The sequence below is a fragment of the Rhinopithecus roxellana genome, chromosome 15 (genome assembly GCF_007565055.1).
Source record: "Rhinopithecus roxellana isolate Shanxi Qingling chromosome 15, ASM756505v1, whole genome shotgun sequence".
In the NCBI taxonomy this organism is placed as follows: Eukaryota; Metazoa; Chordata; class Mammalia; order Primates; family Cercopithecidae; genus Rhinopithecus; species Rhinopithecus roxellana.
In genome coordinates, this window is record NC_044563.1 from 12,288,216 (window position 1) to 12,302,580 (window position 14,365).

The 14,365-nt window shown below is 50.8% G+C and overlaps 1 protein-coding gene across 2 annotated transcripts; it reads left to right on the plus strand.

The window, feature by feature from the left end:
• The first annotated feature begins 764 nt into the window (after positions 1 to 764).
• SNX15 (sorting nexin 15) lies at positions 765 to 14,104 on the plus strand. 2 transcript variants are annotated; one of them, XM_030918393.1, is made up of 8 exons: positions 765 to 988; positions 5,562 to 5,597; positions 5,826 to 5,946; positions 8,240 to 8,355; positions 8,452 to 8,599; positions 8,911 to 9,054; positions 12,290 to 12,547; positions 13,199 to 14,104. In XM_030918393.1, exons 1-8 carry the CDS (start codon positions 890 to 892, stop codon positions 13,213 to 13,215), a joined length of 939 nt encoding a protein of 312 aa, XP_030774253.1. In that variant the 5' UTR covers positions 765 to 889; the 3' UTR covers positions 13,216 to 14,104. The 2 variants fall into 2 exon arrangements, with proteins under 2 accessions (XP_030774253.1, XP_010362259.1); XM_010363957.1 differs by having other exon boundaries at positions 13,212 to 14,104.
• The last annotated feature ends 261 nt before the right edge of the window (positions 14,105 to 14,365 follow it).

Below are 14,365 nucleotides of genomic sequence, written 5' to 3' on the forward strand. Positions count from 1 at the left end.
CCTCCTGAGCTAAAGCCATCGGCCAGTTCCACCTCTGGAGTAGCTGGAATTACAGGTGTGTGCCACCACGCCCAGCTAATTTTTGTGTTTTTAGTAGAAATGGGGTTTCACCATGTTGGACAGGCAGGTCTTGAACTCCTGACCTCAAGTGATCCACCTGCCTCCACCACCCAAAATGCTGGGATTACAGGTGTGAGCCACCGCGCCAAACCCCCATTTTGGCTTTGACTTAACAGTGATTTTCACGACACCTGTGTTCTGGCAGCAAGTCCATTGCAAGAAAGCTCCACTGACCTACATAGATTCTATTATAAACATCTCCATTCTACAGATGAGAAACTGAGGCTGAGTAGTTATGGGAAATTCCTACAGCTAGTAAGAGTCGTGACTCAGAGCCCATGACACCATCCTGCTTCTCCAGCGTTCTTTGCTTCCTCTACTTTCCAGAAAACATGAATTAGGGAATCCTGACAGGAAAATAATTTGACGTTGTCCTGCACATACTGGGCACAATAGGAGTTGGGTGGATGAATGAAAGCAGGGATTTGGGATGCAGGGGAGAAGTCCTTTGGAGGACTGTGACAAGGATTTACGCTTGGATAGGGTGGGCTTGATCACCCGGCAGAAATGAGACGAGTGATCACAACCTCCCCGACCAATCTTTCCAATGACTTGGGTTTACGCTTCACCACAGAGAAGGAACTTTTCAGACGCTCCCTTGGCCGCGCACCCGGGATCGGAACAGCGCTGTCACTTGCGACAAAATCCCTGGGCCGAAGGAAGAAGGGCGCAGGCCCGGGCGAGGCGGCGGCAGTCGGAGGCCGGGCCGGAGGGGTGGGGACGGCGAGGAAGCGGAGGCCGGCGCTGCGCTCCGCTCCAGGTCGGTTTCATGTCCCGCCAGGCGAAGGATGACTTCCTGCGGCACTACACAGTGTCGGACCCCAGGACGCACCCCAAGGGCTACACCGAGTACAAAGTAACCGCGCAGGTGAGGTGGGGCCCAGCGCGTACTTTACCCTTTTAACTAGAGGGGCGCCGAGTTTTACCTCAGGAAAGGCGCTGCAGCCACCACTCTCTTTTTAGACCACAGAAATGGGTTTCCCCTTTAAGCGGCGGTGGCGGTACGAGGCTTCGTTTACTTCTGTATCCATCAGCGGGGCGGGGCCCTGAGTGGGCGCTGTCTTTTTTTAAAAGGGCGTGAACGGCCGTTCCCGGACAAGCAAGGCGTGTATGCCCACGCCCGGCGTGTAGTGTCTGGGCATCAGACTGTGAATTTCTGTAAATTAACATGAAAACTCTGGTTTAACCCAATTATTAGTACTCCAATCTCGTAGAGTAAGTTTTGTTTATTGGTTTGTTTGATCTTACATAAAATCCCTTTAACGAGTTTAAACCATTTTTAATTTTTCAGAAAATAATACTGGTCAATGGTTGAAAAAAAATTCATGCAGTTCGGAAGGACTTAAGGAGTAAGTCGCCATATCAAGGTCACAGCAGGAAGATAGATAGGCTAGAGTTGATATGTGAAGCTATAGCAACATCATAAGCACAATTTATAGACAGACATGGAGGAAACCATGAAAATAATTACAAATAGTAAAACAGGACACCTGTAGAATGATATACAAGAACGGGTAACAAGAAGGTCCCCAGGGAGAAGAACTGTGTCACTGGGGACAGAAGTTGGGGAAGACTTTTTACTGTAAGTTTTTTGTACTTTTAGAATTTTCAACTAGGCGACTATTAAGCTGGTGCATTAGTTAAGTATAAAAGCAAAGCAGGCATATAAGGACACTTCTAAAGTATCTAAGTGCAGAATCTTAGCTATTTAAAATATGCTTTCCCCAAATCGTTTGTCTTTTCCATGCCTAAAAAAAAATGCAAATAAGGCCGGGCTCAGTGGCTCATGCCTGTAAATCCCAGCATTTTGGGAGGCTGAGGGAGCAGATTGCTTGAGCTCAGGAGTTCAAGATGAGCCTGGGCAACATAGTGAGACCACGGCTCAATATTAAAATGCACACACACACACACCCCTTTAAAAAAAAATGCAAATAAAAACATTTTCCCTGGGAAGATAGACTGGAGGTGGGGTTGGGGTAGGAAGGATGTGGCAAGGAACTATAACCTTTTATTATAAGTCTTCCCAGTGGCTTTTTTGTGTTGTTGTTTGTTTGTTTGTTTTTTGAGACAGAGTCTGCACTGTCGCCCAGGCTGGAGTGCAGTGGCACGATCTCGGCTCACTGCAAGCTCCGCCTCCCGGGTTCATGCCATTCTCCTGCCTCAGCCTCCCCAGTAGCTGCGACTACAGGCGCCCGCCACCACGCCCAGCTATTTTTTTTTTTTTTTTTTTTTTTTTGTATTTTTAGTAGAGATGGGGTTTCATCGTGTTAGACAGGATGGTCTCCATCTCCTAACCTCGTGATCCGCCCACCTCGGGGCGGGTGCTGGGATTACAGGCGTGAGCCACTGTGCCGACCTGTTTTGTTTTGTTTTTGAGACAGAGCCTCACTGTCCCCCAGGCTGGAGTGAAGTGACTCGATCTCAGCTCACTGCAAACCTCCGCCCCGCCAGGTTCAGATTCTCCCACTTCAACCTACCAAGTAGCTGGAACTACAGGCGCATGCCACCATGCCCAGCTAATATTCGTATTTTTTGGTAGAGGTGGGGTTTCACCTTGTTAGCCAGGCTAGTCTGGAACTCCTGACCTCAAGTGATCCACCGGCCTCACCCTCCCAAAGTGCTGGGATTACAGGTGTGAGCCACCACACCCGGCCTCCTATTGGCTTTTTAAACCAAGCAACATGCATTACTTTGATATATTTTTGTACGTATTATATATATAATGTATTATATATAATAAATATATAAAATATAAAGCACATTATCTCTCTCTCCCCCCCCCCATATATATGTGTATATTTTTTGAGACAGAGTCTTGCTGTGTTGCCCAGGCTGAAGTACAGTGGTACTGTCTCAGCTCACTGCAGCCTCCACCTCCTGGGTTCATGCAGTTCTCCTGCTTCAGCCTCCTGAGTAGCTGGGATTATAGGCGTGTGCCATCACACCCAGCTACTTTTTGTGTTTTTAGTAGAGACGGGAACTCCTGACCTCAAGTGATCCTCCCACCTCGGTCTCCCCAAGTGCTGGAATTACAGGCATGAGCCACCGTGCCCGGCCTCTATTTTTGTTTTATTTTATTTTATTTTATTTTATTTTATTTTATTTTATTTTATTTTATTTTATTTGCAACAGAGTCTTGCTCTGTCACTTGGGCTGGTGTGCAGTGGCACGATTCGCATCTTACTGCAGCCTCAAGTTCCTGGATTCAATCCGTCCTCCTGCCTCAGCCTCCTGAGTAGCTGGGACTACAGGCATGTGCCACCATACCTAGCTTAATTTTAACATTTTTTGTAGAGACACAGTTTTGCCATGTTGTCCAGGCTGGTCTCAAACACCTGGCCTCAAACAATCCTCTCATTTTGGCCTTCCAAAGTGTTAGGATTACAGGCCACACCGTACCTAGCTTCCTGTGGCACTACACAGTGTCGGACCCTAGGTCCGACTGGCTAACATGGTGAAACCCCATCTCTACTAAAAATACAAAAAAAAAATTACAGAATTTTTTTTTTTTTTTTTTTTTTTTTTTTGAGGATGGAGTATTGCTCGATTGCCCAGGCTGGAGTGCAGTGGCCGGATCTCAGCTCACTGCAAGCTCTGCCTCCCGGGTTTATGCCATTCTCCTGCCTCAGCCTCCTGAGTAGCTGGGACTACAGGCGCCCGCCACCTCGCCCGGCTAGTTTTTTGTATTTTTTAGTAGAGACGGGGTTTCTCGGTGTTAGCCAGGATGGTCTCGATCTCCTGACCTCGTGATCCACCCGTCTCGGCCTCCCAAAGTGCTGGGATTACAGGCTTGAGCCACCGCGCCCGGCCTTTTTTTTTTTTTTTTTTTTGAGATAGCGTCTCGCTGTGTTGCCAGGCTGGAGTTGAGTGGCGTGATCTCAGCTCACTGCAACCTCTGCCTCCTGTATTCAAGTGATTCTCCTGCCTCAGCCTCCTGAGTAGTTGGGACTACAGGCGCCTGCCACCACGCCTGGCTAATTTTTGTATTTTTAGTAGAGACAGGATTTCACCATGTTGGCCAGGCTGGTCTTGAACTCCTGACCTCAAGTGATTCACCCACCTCGGCCTCCCAAAGTGCTGGGATTACAGGCGTGATGAGCCACCACACCTGACCACTCAATGGTTTTTAAATAGTTTCTTTTACCAGAATATTTTAGGCAAGTCTCTGTTGTCAAAAGCCAAGTCCAAGGTTTTAGTTCCAGCGATCTTTCTTACCTAGTGTGTGATCTTCTCAAAGCCTCCATTTCCTTATCTCTTAAATGGGCATGTTAATTATGTCTGCTTCAGTGGGATCTCAGATAAGGAACAGATGTTTTTATTTATTTATTTAGTGTGTAAGAGACAGGGTTTCACTCTCTGCAGTCTGGAGTGCAGTGGTGCAATCTCAGCTCATTGCAACCTCTGCTTCCTATGCTCAAGTGATCCTCCCACCTCAGCCTTCCAAGTAGCTGGGACTACAGGTGTGCCACATCACCACACCCAGCTAATTTTTTGTTATTTTTTGCCGCTATTGGGTGTCACTATGTTGCCCAGGCTGGTCTCAAACTCCTGGACTCAAATGATCTGCCCACCTGGGTCCCCTAAAGTGCTGGCATTACAGGCTTGAGCCACCGTGCCTGGCATAGGAGATGTTATTAAACTGTCAAGTACCCTAAACCATAGGGCATTATTTTAAAATTATTATGAACATAACATGATGAAAACTGAATCTCGTTTTCACTTCAGACCCAAGTCTGCCCTTCCAGGGACTTCAGCTCCAGCAATGGTTTCTTCTGTGTCTAGGGCGCTGAAGCACAGGACCTTCTCCCTCAGGGAAGGAGGTTCCTGAGGCAGAACCTCCCTTCTTTGGAGACTTGGGGTTCTTTGGTTTCAGAAGGAGATGCAGGGAGTTGGCCTGTTCAAGGAACCGGGATAAAAATTGTGCTGATGGCTGGGTGCTCACTGGGCAGATCACTTGAGGTCACGAGTCCAGACCAGCTTGGCCAACATGGTGAAACCCCATCTCTACTAAAAATACAAACATTAGCAGGCGTGGTGGTGCATGTCTGTAATCCCGGCTTCTTGGGAGGCTGAGGCAGGAGAATCGCTTGAACCCTGAAGGCAGAGGTGGTAGTGAGCCGAGAGTGCACCACTGCACTCCAGCCTGGGCGACAGAGCAAGACTCCATCTCAAAAAAAAAAAAAGGTGGGCTGAGGTTGGAGCAGTCCAGATGAGCCTTTAGAGGTCCTTCTATTTGACAGATGGAGAAACTGAGGTACATAGTAGGAAAAGTTTCTAAAATTACACGGAAAGGCTTAAAGCCAGGATGCCTTGACGCCAGAGGCCAGTGGCCAAAGGCCATTGCCCCATGAGGGGGACTAGGAGGCACCTGGGGCAAACGGGGTGAGAGGGTGTCAGATGGTGGTCTCTGGTCTCAACCAGCTCTTGCCTTTCTTTCTCAGTTCATCTCAAAGAAGGACCCAGAGGATGTCAAAGAGGTGAGGCTCCTGGGAGGAAGAGGGCCCATTCTGCAGTTTCAGATCTGGAAACTGTCAAGGGGCAGCTGGTAACTCTGCTTGGACACCGGCCCTCCTTCCTCCCTGTCCCTGGGCGAGGGGCTGCTGCAGCTGCATCCTGATCCTCACACGCTCTGGGGGCAGGCTGGGCACCGGGGGCGGCTGCCTCCCACCATTGCTGGTTCTGGGCAAGCCTCATGTCCCTCGTAGGTGGTGGTCTGGAAGCGGTACAGCGACTTCCGCAAGCTGCATGGAGACCTGGCCTACACCCACCGCAACCTCTTCCGCCGCCTTGAGGAGTTCCCTGCATTCCCCCGGGCCCAGGTGTTTGGTAAGTGTTAGATCGGGGCACTCAGGCCAAAGATAAAGGGAGTGTTGGACAAAAGAGGACCTCTGCCAGTGGGGGCTGGATAGAGAGCGCCTGAAACTCTGGGCAGAGACATGTTTGGAAGGGCTTTTAGAGATGACCTCATTTTACAGATGGAGGAACTGAGGCTCAGAGCAGCCTAACACTTACTGTGTATTGCACCTTTTAACATTCCTGTTGGGCCGGGCGTGGTGGCTCACACATGTAATCCTAGCACTTTGGGGGGCTGAGGTGAAACTCCATCTCAAAAAAAAAAAAACAAAAATCCTGTCTTTATTAGCTCCATTTTATTTTCCTTTTTTTTCAATTTTGTTGTTGTTGTTGACAGCCTCACTTTGTCACACAGGCTGGAGTGTAGTGGTGTTATCTTGGCTCACTGCAACCTCTGCCTTCCAGGTTCAAAGGATTCTCCTGCATCAGTCTCCCAAGTAGCTGGGATTACAGGTGCACACCACCATACCTGGCTAATTTTTGTATTTTTAGTAGAGACGGAGTTTCATCACATTGGCCAGGCTGGTCTTGAACTCCTGACCTCAGCTACTCTGCCCGCCTCGGCCTCCCAAAGTGCTGGGATTACACGCCTGAGACACTGCACCCAGCCTATCTCAATACTTAGTATATTGATTACCTGTTGCAGTGAGAATATTTGGGATATATTGGGTTAAATAAAATATTCAAATTAACTTGTGGCTGGGCGTGATGGCTCACACCTGTAATCCCAGCACTTTGGGAGGCTGAGGCAAATGAATCACGAGATCAGGAGTTCGAGACCAGCCTGGCCAACTTGGTGAAACCCCATCTCTACTAAAAATACAAAAAATTAGCTGGGTGTAGTGGCAGGTGCTTGTAATCTCAGCTACTCAGGAGGCTGAGGCAGGAGAATTGCTTGAACCTGGGAGGCCAAGATTGTGTCATTGCAGTCTAGCTTGGGCGACAGAGTGAGACTTCGTCTCAAAAAAAAAAAAAAAAAAAAGTTATTTCTTTTTTCCTTTTATTTAATGTAGCTGCTAGAAAATGTAAAATTGCATATGTAGCTCATATCTGTATTAGGCAGTGCTGAACAGTTGCTTGGGTCTGCGTACTCACGTGAGATGTTCTTTTTTGTTGTTGGTTTTTGTTTTTGTTTTTTCAGACAGAGTCTCACTCTGTCGCCCAGGCTGGAGTCCTGTGGCATGATATCAGCTCACTGCAAACTCTGCCCTCCCAGGTTTGAGCGATTCTCCTGCCTCAGCCTCCCAAGTAGTCAAGTAGCCTCCCAAGTAGTGTGCGCCACCACACCTGACTTTTTTATTTTTAGTAGAGACGAGGTTTCACCATGTTGGCCAGGCTGGTCTCGAACTCCTAACCTCAAGTGATCCACCTGCCTTGGCCTCCCAAAATGCTGGGATTACAGGTGTGAGCCACCGCGCCCGGCCAAGATGTTCTTTTGAAGCAAGGTGAAGGATTGCTGCTGTCAGGTTATGCCAGGCCAGTGGGGAAGTACCACATAATGGCCGCACAGTAACTGGACCAGAGTTAGCCTGCGCTGCATAATACCTAGGACAGAGCAGTGAAACTGTGACTCGCACCTGTAATCTCAGCACTTTGGGAAGCCAAGGCAAGGTAATCACTTGAGCTCAGGAGTTCAAGACCAGCCTGGGCAACATGGTAAAACCCCATCTCTACAAAAAATAGAAAAATTAGCCAGGCATGGTGTTGTGCACCTATAGTCCCAGCCACTTGGGAGGCTGAGGCGGGAGGGCGGCTTGATCCCAGGAGGCAGAGGTTGCAGTGAGCTGAGATTGTGCCACTGCACACCAGCCTGGGTAACAAAGCCAGGCCTTGTCTCAAAAAACAAACGGGGGCTACTTGCTGTGTGACCTTGGGCAAGTCACTTTCCCTCTCTGAGCCTTACTTTTCTCCTCATTAGATCAAAGCCATCAGAAATGTTTTTGTTTCTTGTTAACTACCTAGCACCCCCTGTGTAGGATATGATATTCACAAGGGCAGAGACTTGTTCCTCCCCTGTTCACCTTCTGAGTCTACCATATAGTAGGTGCTCAGTAAACATCTGGCAAATGAATGAATAGGGAAATTGATCCGTCCTGGAAGCCCCTCCCTCACCCCAGGAGGAGCCAGAGAAGATTGCTGGGAGAAGGGATAGGAAGGCAGTGAGTTGCTCAGAGCATCTCAGGCAGGACCAGGAAAAGTGGCCTTGGGGCAGAAGCCCCTATAGGTCACTGTCACTCTCCCCTGTTCCTTGTCCTGGGGGCTGTAGGCCGATTTGAAGCCTCAGTGATCGAGGAGCGGCGAAAGGGGGCAGAGGACCTGCTTCGCTTCACCGTGCACATACCTGCGCTCAACAACAGCCCCCAGCTCAAGGAGTTCTTCAGGGTATGTGCACCTTCCACTTTACCAGAACTTGGGCCACTTACCCACCCACCAGATTGCACCCCATGACTCCCCATGGCTGATCTTTCTGTCCTGCAGGGTGGGGAGGTGACCCGACCCTCGGAGATGTCCAGGGACCTGCACATCCTGCCACCCCCTCTGATCCCCACCCCGCCCCCTGATGACCCCCGGCTACCCCAGCCGCTCCCTGCAGAAAGGAGGGGCCTTGAGGAATTGGAGGTGCCAGGTACATCAGGGTGGGAGGAGGGAACCAAGGCTGGAGGGTACAGAGTGGGGAGGGGGCCACACTCACTCCTCAGTGGTCTTAGTGAGAAATGGGCGTGTGTCCCAGGTCTATCACTTACTGGCTGAGGAACTTTGGGCAGGTCCTTTTCCTTCTCTGCACTACAGTTTCTTAATCTGTAAAATGGACATAAACCCTAATAACGGGCTTGTCTATGCCCATGGTTGCTGCAAGGGTTTAGGGAGAGAGTAATTCCATTTTGAAAGCTGAGAAATAAATGCAGGTATTCATGACCCCAATTATCTCTTCCTCAGTGGACCCCCCACCATCCAGCCCTGCCCAGGAGGCCCTGGATCTCCTCTTTAACTGTGAGAGCACTGAGGAGGCGTCCGGTTCCCCTGCCCGAGGCCCCCTCACCGAGGCTGAGCTGGCCCTCTTCGACCCCTTCTCCAAGGAAGGTAATGAGCTGGGTCAGCCGGGAAGGGGCCAGAGCAGGACATCCTTAGGACAGGGAGGAGGGCAGAGCCCCACTAACCTGCTCAGTGCCTGCGCAGATCTGGGAAAGACGTCCCCTCAGTAGTGCTGCCCTGTGAACCAATAGCAGCTTCAATGAGAATTAGAAGCCCCGTGCCGGGGCTCGTGGTGTGGTGTGCTGGATGCACCTGTGCAACAAGTAGCCATGAGGAAGGAAAGGAGGCACTTCCCACGTTGGGGCCATCTCACTGAGAAGGCTTTGGAAAGAGCCAGGTCACACTGCTCTGGGACATTTTAGTTCCTTCGCTGTAAGCTCGTGGTGGGATTTCCCGGCTGGCCAGGGTCTGGCTGCAGATCCTGAAGGCAAGAAGCCTGCTGGTCAATGGGAGTGAGTTCTGAGCTCAAAGAGCAGCTGCAAAGGGAAACCCCTCTGGGGGCCTGGAGCCACTGGCATTTGGGGATGCTGGAGATTGAAGGGCCCCCGATGGAGGTCAGGGTCCTGGGCACCTTCTTGCTCTGAGATCCTGGGACTCGACAGTCCCAAGCTCTGAGGCACTGGAGTTTTTCATTCTAAAATTCGCCAAGGCCTGGCACATTGGCTCATACTCAACACTTTGGGAGGCTGAGGCAGGGAGATCCCAGGAATTCAAGACCAGCCTGGGCAATATAGCGAGAGCCCATGTCTGTTATTCTTTTTTTTTTCTCTGAGACAGAATCTCACTCTGTTGTCCATTCTGGAGTGCAGTGGCGCAATCTCTGCTCACTGCAACCTCCCGGGTTCAAGCGATTCTCCGGCCTCAGCTTCCCGAGTAGCTGGGACTACAGGCACGCGCCACAGTGCCTGGCTAATTTTGTATTTTTAGTTGAGATGGGATTTCTTCATGTTGGTCAGACTGGTCTGAAACTCCTGACCCTCAGGTGATCAACCCTCCTTGGCCTCCCAGAGTGCTGAGATTACAGGCATGAGCCAAAGTGCCCTGCCTCTTTCACTTTTCTCGTTCTGCTTCCTCCTGTTCCTGCTCCTGCTTCTCCAGGGTTGGGGAGTGGGAAGAAGGAATGGGAGGGAAAGGCAGTGTTGGTGTCATAGGGCTGTTGTGTCTGGCCTCTGGGTGGCAGGCATCCAAGTGCTCTGTCCTTGTGCCAGCTGAGCCTCTGCTGGGCAGCTAGCTGCCTGGGCAGGAGCTTTTCTATTTTCTCTTTTATTTTTTCCTTTCTTTTTTTTTTTGAGACAGGGTCTGGCTCTGTCACCAGGCTAGAGGGCAGTGGTGTGATCATGGCTCACTGCAGCCTCTACCTCCTAGGCCCAAGCCATCCCCCCACCTCCGCCTCCCGAATAGCTGGGACAGAACCACAGGCATGCACCATTACGCCCAGCTAAGTTTTTGATTTTTTGTAGAGACAAGTTCTCACTATGTTGCCCAGGCTGGTCTCAAGCTCCTGGACTCAGGTAGTCCTCCCACCTCGGCCTCCTGAAGCGCTGGATTATAGGCGTGAGCAACTGTGTCCAACCAGGATCTTTTCAAGACCCTTCACAGGCAGCTCCAGTGAGACTCACTCAGCCCATGGGGAGAGTCCCCAGAGCCTGGAGCTGCAGTTTGCTCAGACACTGCCTTATTTCCCTGCCCTGCCGTTGTGGGCATCTCCAACGAGTCTTTCACTACCAGAATTCTCAAGGCAAGGAGTGGGCACCTGTGTCTCTCTTCTTCACAGCAAACTCCTGAACTCAAGTGTGCAGGTGTCCCAGGCACTCTTCTGCTGTCTGCTCCCTGAGCAATACATGGAGGGTTGTAGGCCCAGCCAAGAGGTGTCTTCTCCCTCCTGCAGGAGGCCGGGTCTTCTCAGGGCTCTCATGGAAGTCCTCACAGGGATGGGGTTAGAGAGGGGCCTACCTTTTCCCTCTCCAGGATGAGAGGGTATCATGATGCTCCCTGTCCCCGCACCTTCCCCTCAGAGGCCTTTTCACCAAAGGCACCAGATCTCCAGCCGCCTCGTGTGTAAGCTGCAGGGAGCATGTCCGACCCCCTTTTAGCCGGTCCAGGGGGATATAATGAGCCTTTCCCTGGGAAATGTGAGGACACCTGTCACCCACTGTCTTTACATTTGGGGGCCTCAGCTGAAACTGCAAGGCTTCAGAAAACCCCTGAGATTCTCTAAGTCTCCTATTATAAGATTATTCCAAGGCTTGGAGCAGTTCTACCCTCAGCCTGGTGTCGTTGGCCTAGCATCCTTCAGGGAAACTTTCTGGAGGGGATTTTTGGATTTCTAGGTCAACTGGAGTCAAGAGGGAAATAGGACCAGTGACCCAGAGCTCACAAACTAAAGTGAGTGTGCACCAATGAAATAATTAGGAAGGCCGGGCGCGGTGGCTCAAGCCTGTAATCCCAGCACTTTGGGAGGCCGAGACGGGCGGATCACGAGGTCAGGAGATCGAGACCATCCTGGCTAACACGGTGAAACCCCGTCTCTACTAAAAAATACAAAAAAATTAGCCGGGCGAGGTGGTGGGCGCCTGTAGTCCCAGCTACTCGGGAGGCTGAGGCAGGAGAATGGCGTGAACCCGGGAGGTGGAGCTTGCAGTGAGCTGAGAATCCGGCTACTGCACTCCAGCCTGGGCAACAGAGCAAGACTCCGTCTCAAAAAAAAAAAAAAAAAATAGAAATAATTAGGAAGGTAAGGCTGTGTTTTTTGTTGTTGGTGGTGGTGGTTTTTTTTTTTTTTTTTTTTTTTGACGGAGTCTCACTCTGCCACCCAGGCTGGAGTGCAGTGACGCTATCTCGGCTCACTGCAAGCTCCGCCTCCCGGGTTCACGCCATTCTCCTGCCTCAGCCTCCTGAGTAGCTGGGATCACAGGTGCCCGCCACCACGCCCAGCTAATTTTTGTATTTTTAGTAGAGATGGAGTTTCACCATGTTAGTCAGGATGGTCTCGATCTCCTGACCTCGTGATCCGCCCATCTTGGCCTCCCAAAATACTGGGATTACAGGCGTGAGCCACCGCACCTGGCGGTAAGGCTGTTTTTACAGAAGCACATGAACCCTATCTATCAAATACATCATGGCTAGTTTTTGATCCACAGACGACTTCTGGATTGCTCTGGCATTGGTCCCCTCTACTGGGGACAGGCTGATACCCTGATGAACAAAAGAGGTCTTGGGGTTGGGCAGAGGGCCTGAGAAAGGAAGGGCTAGTCTGGTCTGAGTCCTCCCTTTCTAATTGCAGAAGGCGCAGCCCCCAGCCCCACCCATGTGGCTGAGCTGGCAACGATGGAGGTGGAGTCGGCAAGGCTAGACCAGGAACCCTGGGAGCCAGGAGGGCAGGAGGAGGAAGAGGACGGGGAAGGAGGGCCTACCCCTGCCTATCTAAGCCAGGCCACAGAGCTCATCACCCAGGCCCTGCGGGACGAGAAGGCAGGCGCTTATGCTGCCGCGCTCCAGGGCTATCGAGATGGTGTACGTGTCTTGCTTCAGGGAGTCCCCGGTGAGTAGGGACTGAGGGTGGAGGGTCAGGCCTGGGTCCCAGGTGGGGCAGTGATGAAGGGAGCAAAAAGCAAGCAATTCACAGAGCAGGAGCCCTTCTGCTCCTCACTGACCAGCTGTGTGACCTGGGCAGATTTTTGTTTCTGTCTTTGTTTTTTGTTTGTTTGTTTTAACACCTCTTGTGGCCTCAGTTTTCTTTTTTCTTTTCTTTCTTTCTTTTTTTTTGAGACAGTCTTGCTCTTGTCACAGGCTGAAGTGCAATGGCACAATCTCGGCTCACTGCAACCTCTGCCTCCCAGGTTCAAGAGATTCTCCTGCCTCAGCCTCCTGAGTAGCTGGGATTACAGACGCCCACCACCATGCCTGGCTAATTTTTGAATTTTTAGTAGAGACGGGGTTTTGTGATGTTGGCCAGGCTGGTCTCGAACTGATCTCAAGTGATCTGCCTGCCTCGGCCTCCCAAAGTGCTGGGATTACAGCCGTGAGCCACTGCGCCCGGCATGGCCTCAGTTTTCTTGTTTGTAGAATGGGGAGAATGGACACTGGGCCTCAGAGAGGAGGGAAAAGCACATGGTGATACTCTGTGAATTGTAAAGGACCAGACCAGGGGTTCCGACTAGACCAGTGGTGCCCAGGTGCCTCAGCCGAGCAGTCTCTCTCCACAGGTGACCCGTTGCCTGCCCGCCAGGAAGGTGTGAAGAAGAAGGCAGCTGAGTACCTGAAGCGGGCAGAGGAGATCCTGCGCCTGCACCTGTCTCAACTCCCACCCTAACAGGGAGTGGGCCCTTCCCTGGGACTCTCGCTCCTGCACTGCCAGCCCCTTCTCCTCTCCCCAGGGCCTAGCCCCCCTCCTGGTCTTGTAATCACAGGGGCCATTTCTGTAGGTAACTGGACCAAGCATGAGAAAAATAATGAATTCTCGGCTCCCTGATTACACTTGCCACCTTGGAATCAAGGACTCACACTTCTGACCCTGCCTGTCTTTTTGGGTTTTTTTTGAGATGGAGTCTCGCTCAGTCACCCAGGCTGGAGTGCAGTGGTATGATCGCGGCTCACTGCAACCTCCGCGTCCCAGGTTCAAACGATTCTCCTGTCTCAGCCTTCCCAGTAGCTGGGATTACAGGCACACAACACCATATCCAGCTAATATTTTGTATTTTTAGCAGGGACGGGGTTACACCATGTTGGCCAGGCTGGTCTCGAACTGCTGACCTCAAGTGATCCACCTGCCTCAGCCTCCCAAAGTGCTGAGATTACAGGCATGAGTCACTATGCCCGGCCCCCTGCCTGTCTGTCTTGATGTGTGAGCAGCAGCTGTGGTCATTAAACCATTAGTTTACCCCTCTAGAAGTGGGGTCTGCAAACTCCCACCTGCAGCCAAATCTGGCCCACCCCCTTTTTAATGTAAGGCCTGTGAGCTACAGTGGTTTTTACATTTTTTAATGATTAAAAAAATCAAAATAATATTCTGTGACAGAATGACAGATGAAATTTATATGTAACAGGTGAAAATTATATGAAATTTAAGAGTCTATAAATAAAATTTGTTGGAACACAACCAGGCTAATTCATTCAGTATTGTGATGGCTGCGTTCGCGCTGCACCGGCTGTTGAACAGTTGCAGAGTTGAGTCTTTGCCGCCTGCAAATCCCAGAACATTTACAACCTGGCCCTTTGCAGAAAACATTTGCTGAGCCCTGAGCTAGAAAATAGCACAGTCTCCAGGGAAATAGAGAATGACAAGACGATGAAGCCGGTCTATTGGGTGGAAGGGACGAAGGAGAGGAATCCAAAGCAGGGGTACCTGTCTCCGAGGCCC

Coding starts and splice junctions, on each gene's coding strand:
- SNX15 (XM_010363957.1), top strand. CDS start 890: ATGTCCCGCCAGGCGAAGGATGACTTCCTGCGGCACTACACAGTGTCG. Junction 5,947..8,239: donor CCCCCGGGCCCAGGTGTTTG/GTAAGTGTTAGA, acceptor TGGGGGCTGTAG/GCCGATTTGAAGCCTCAGTG. Junction 12,548..13,211: donor CTTGCTTCAGGGAGTCCCCG/GTGAGTAGGGAC, acceptor CTCTCTCCACAG/GTGACCCGTTGCCTGCCCGC.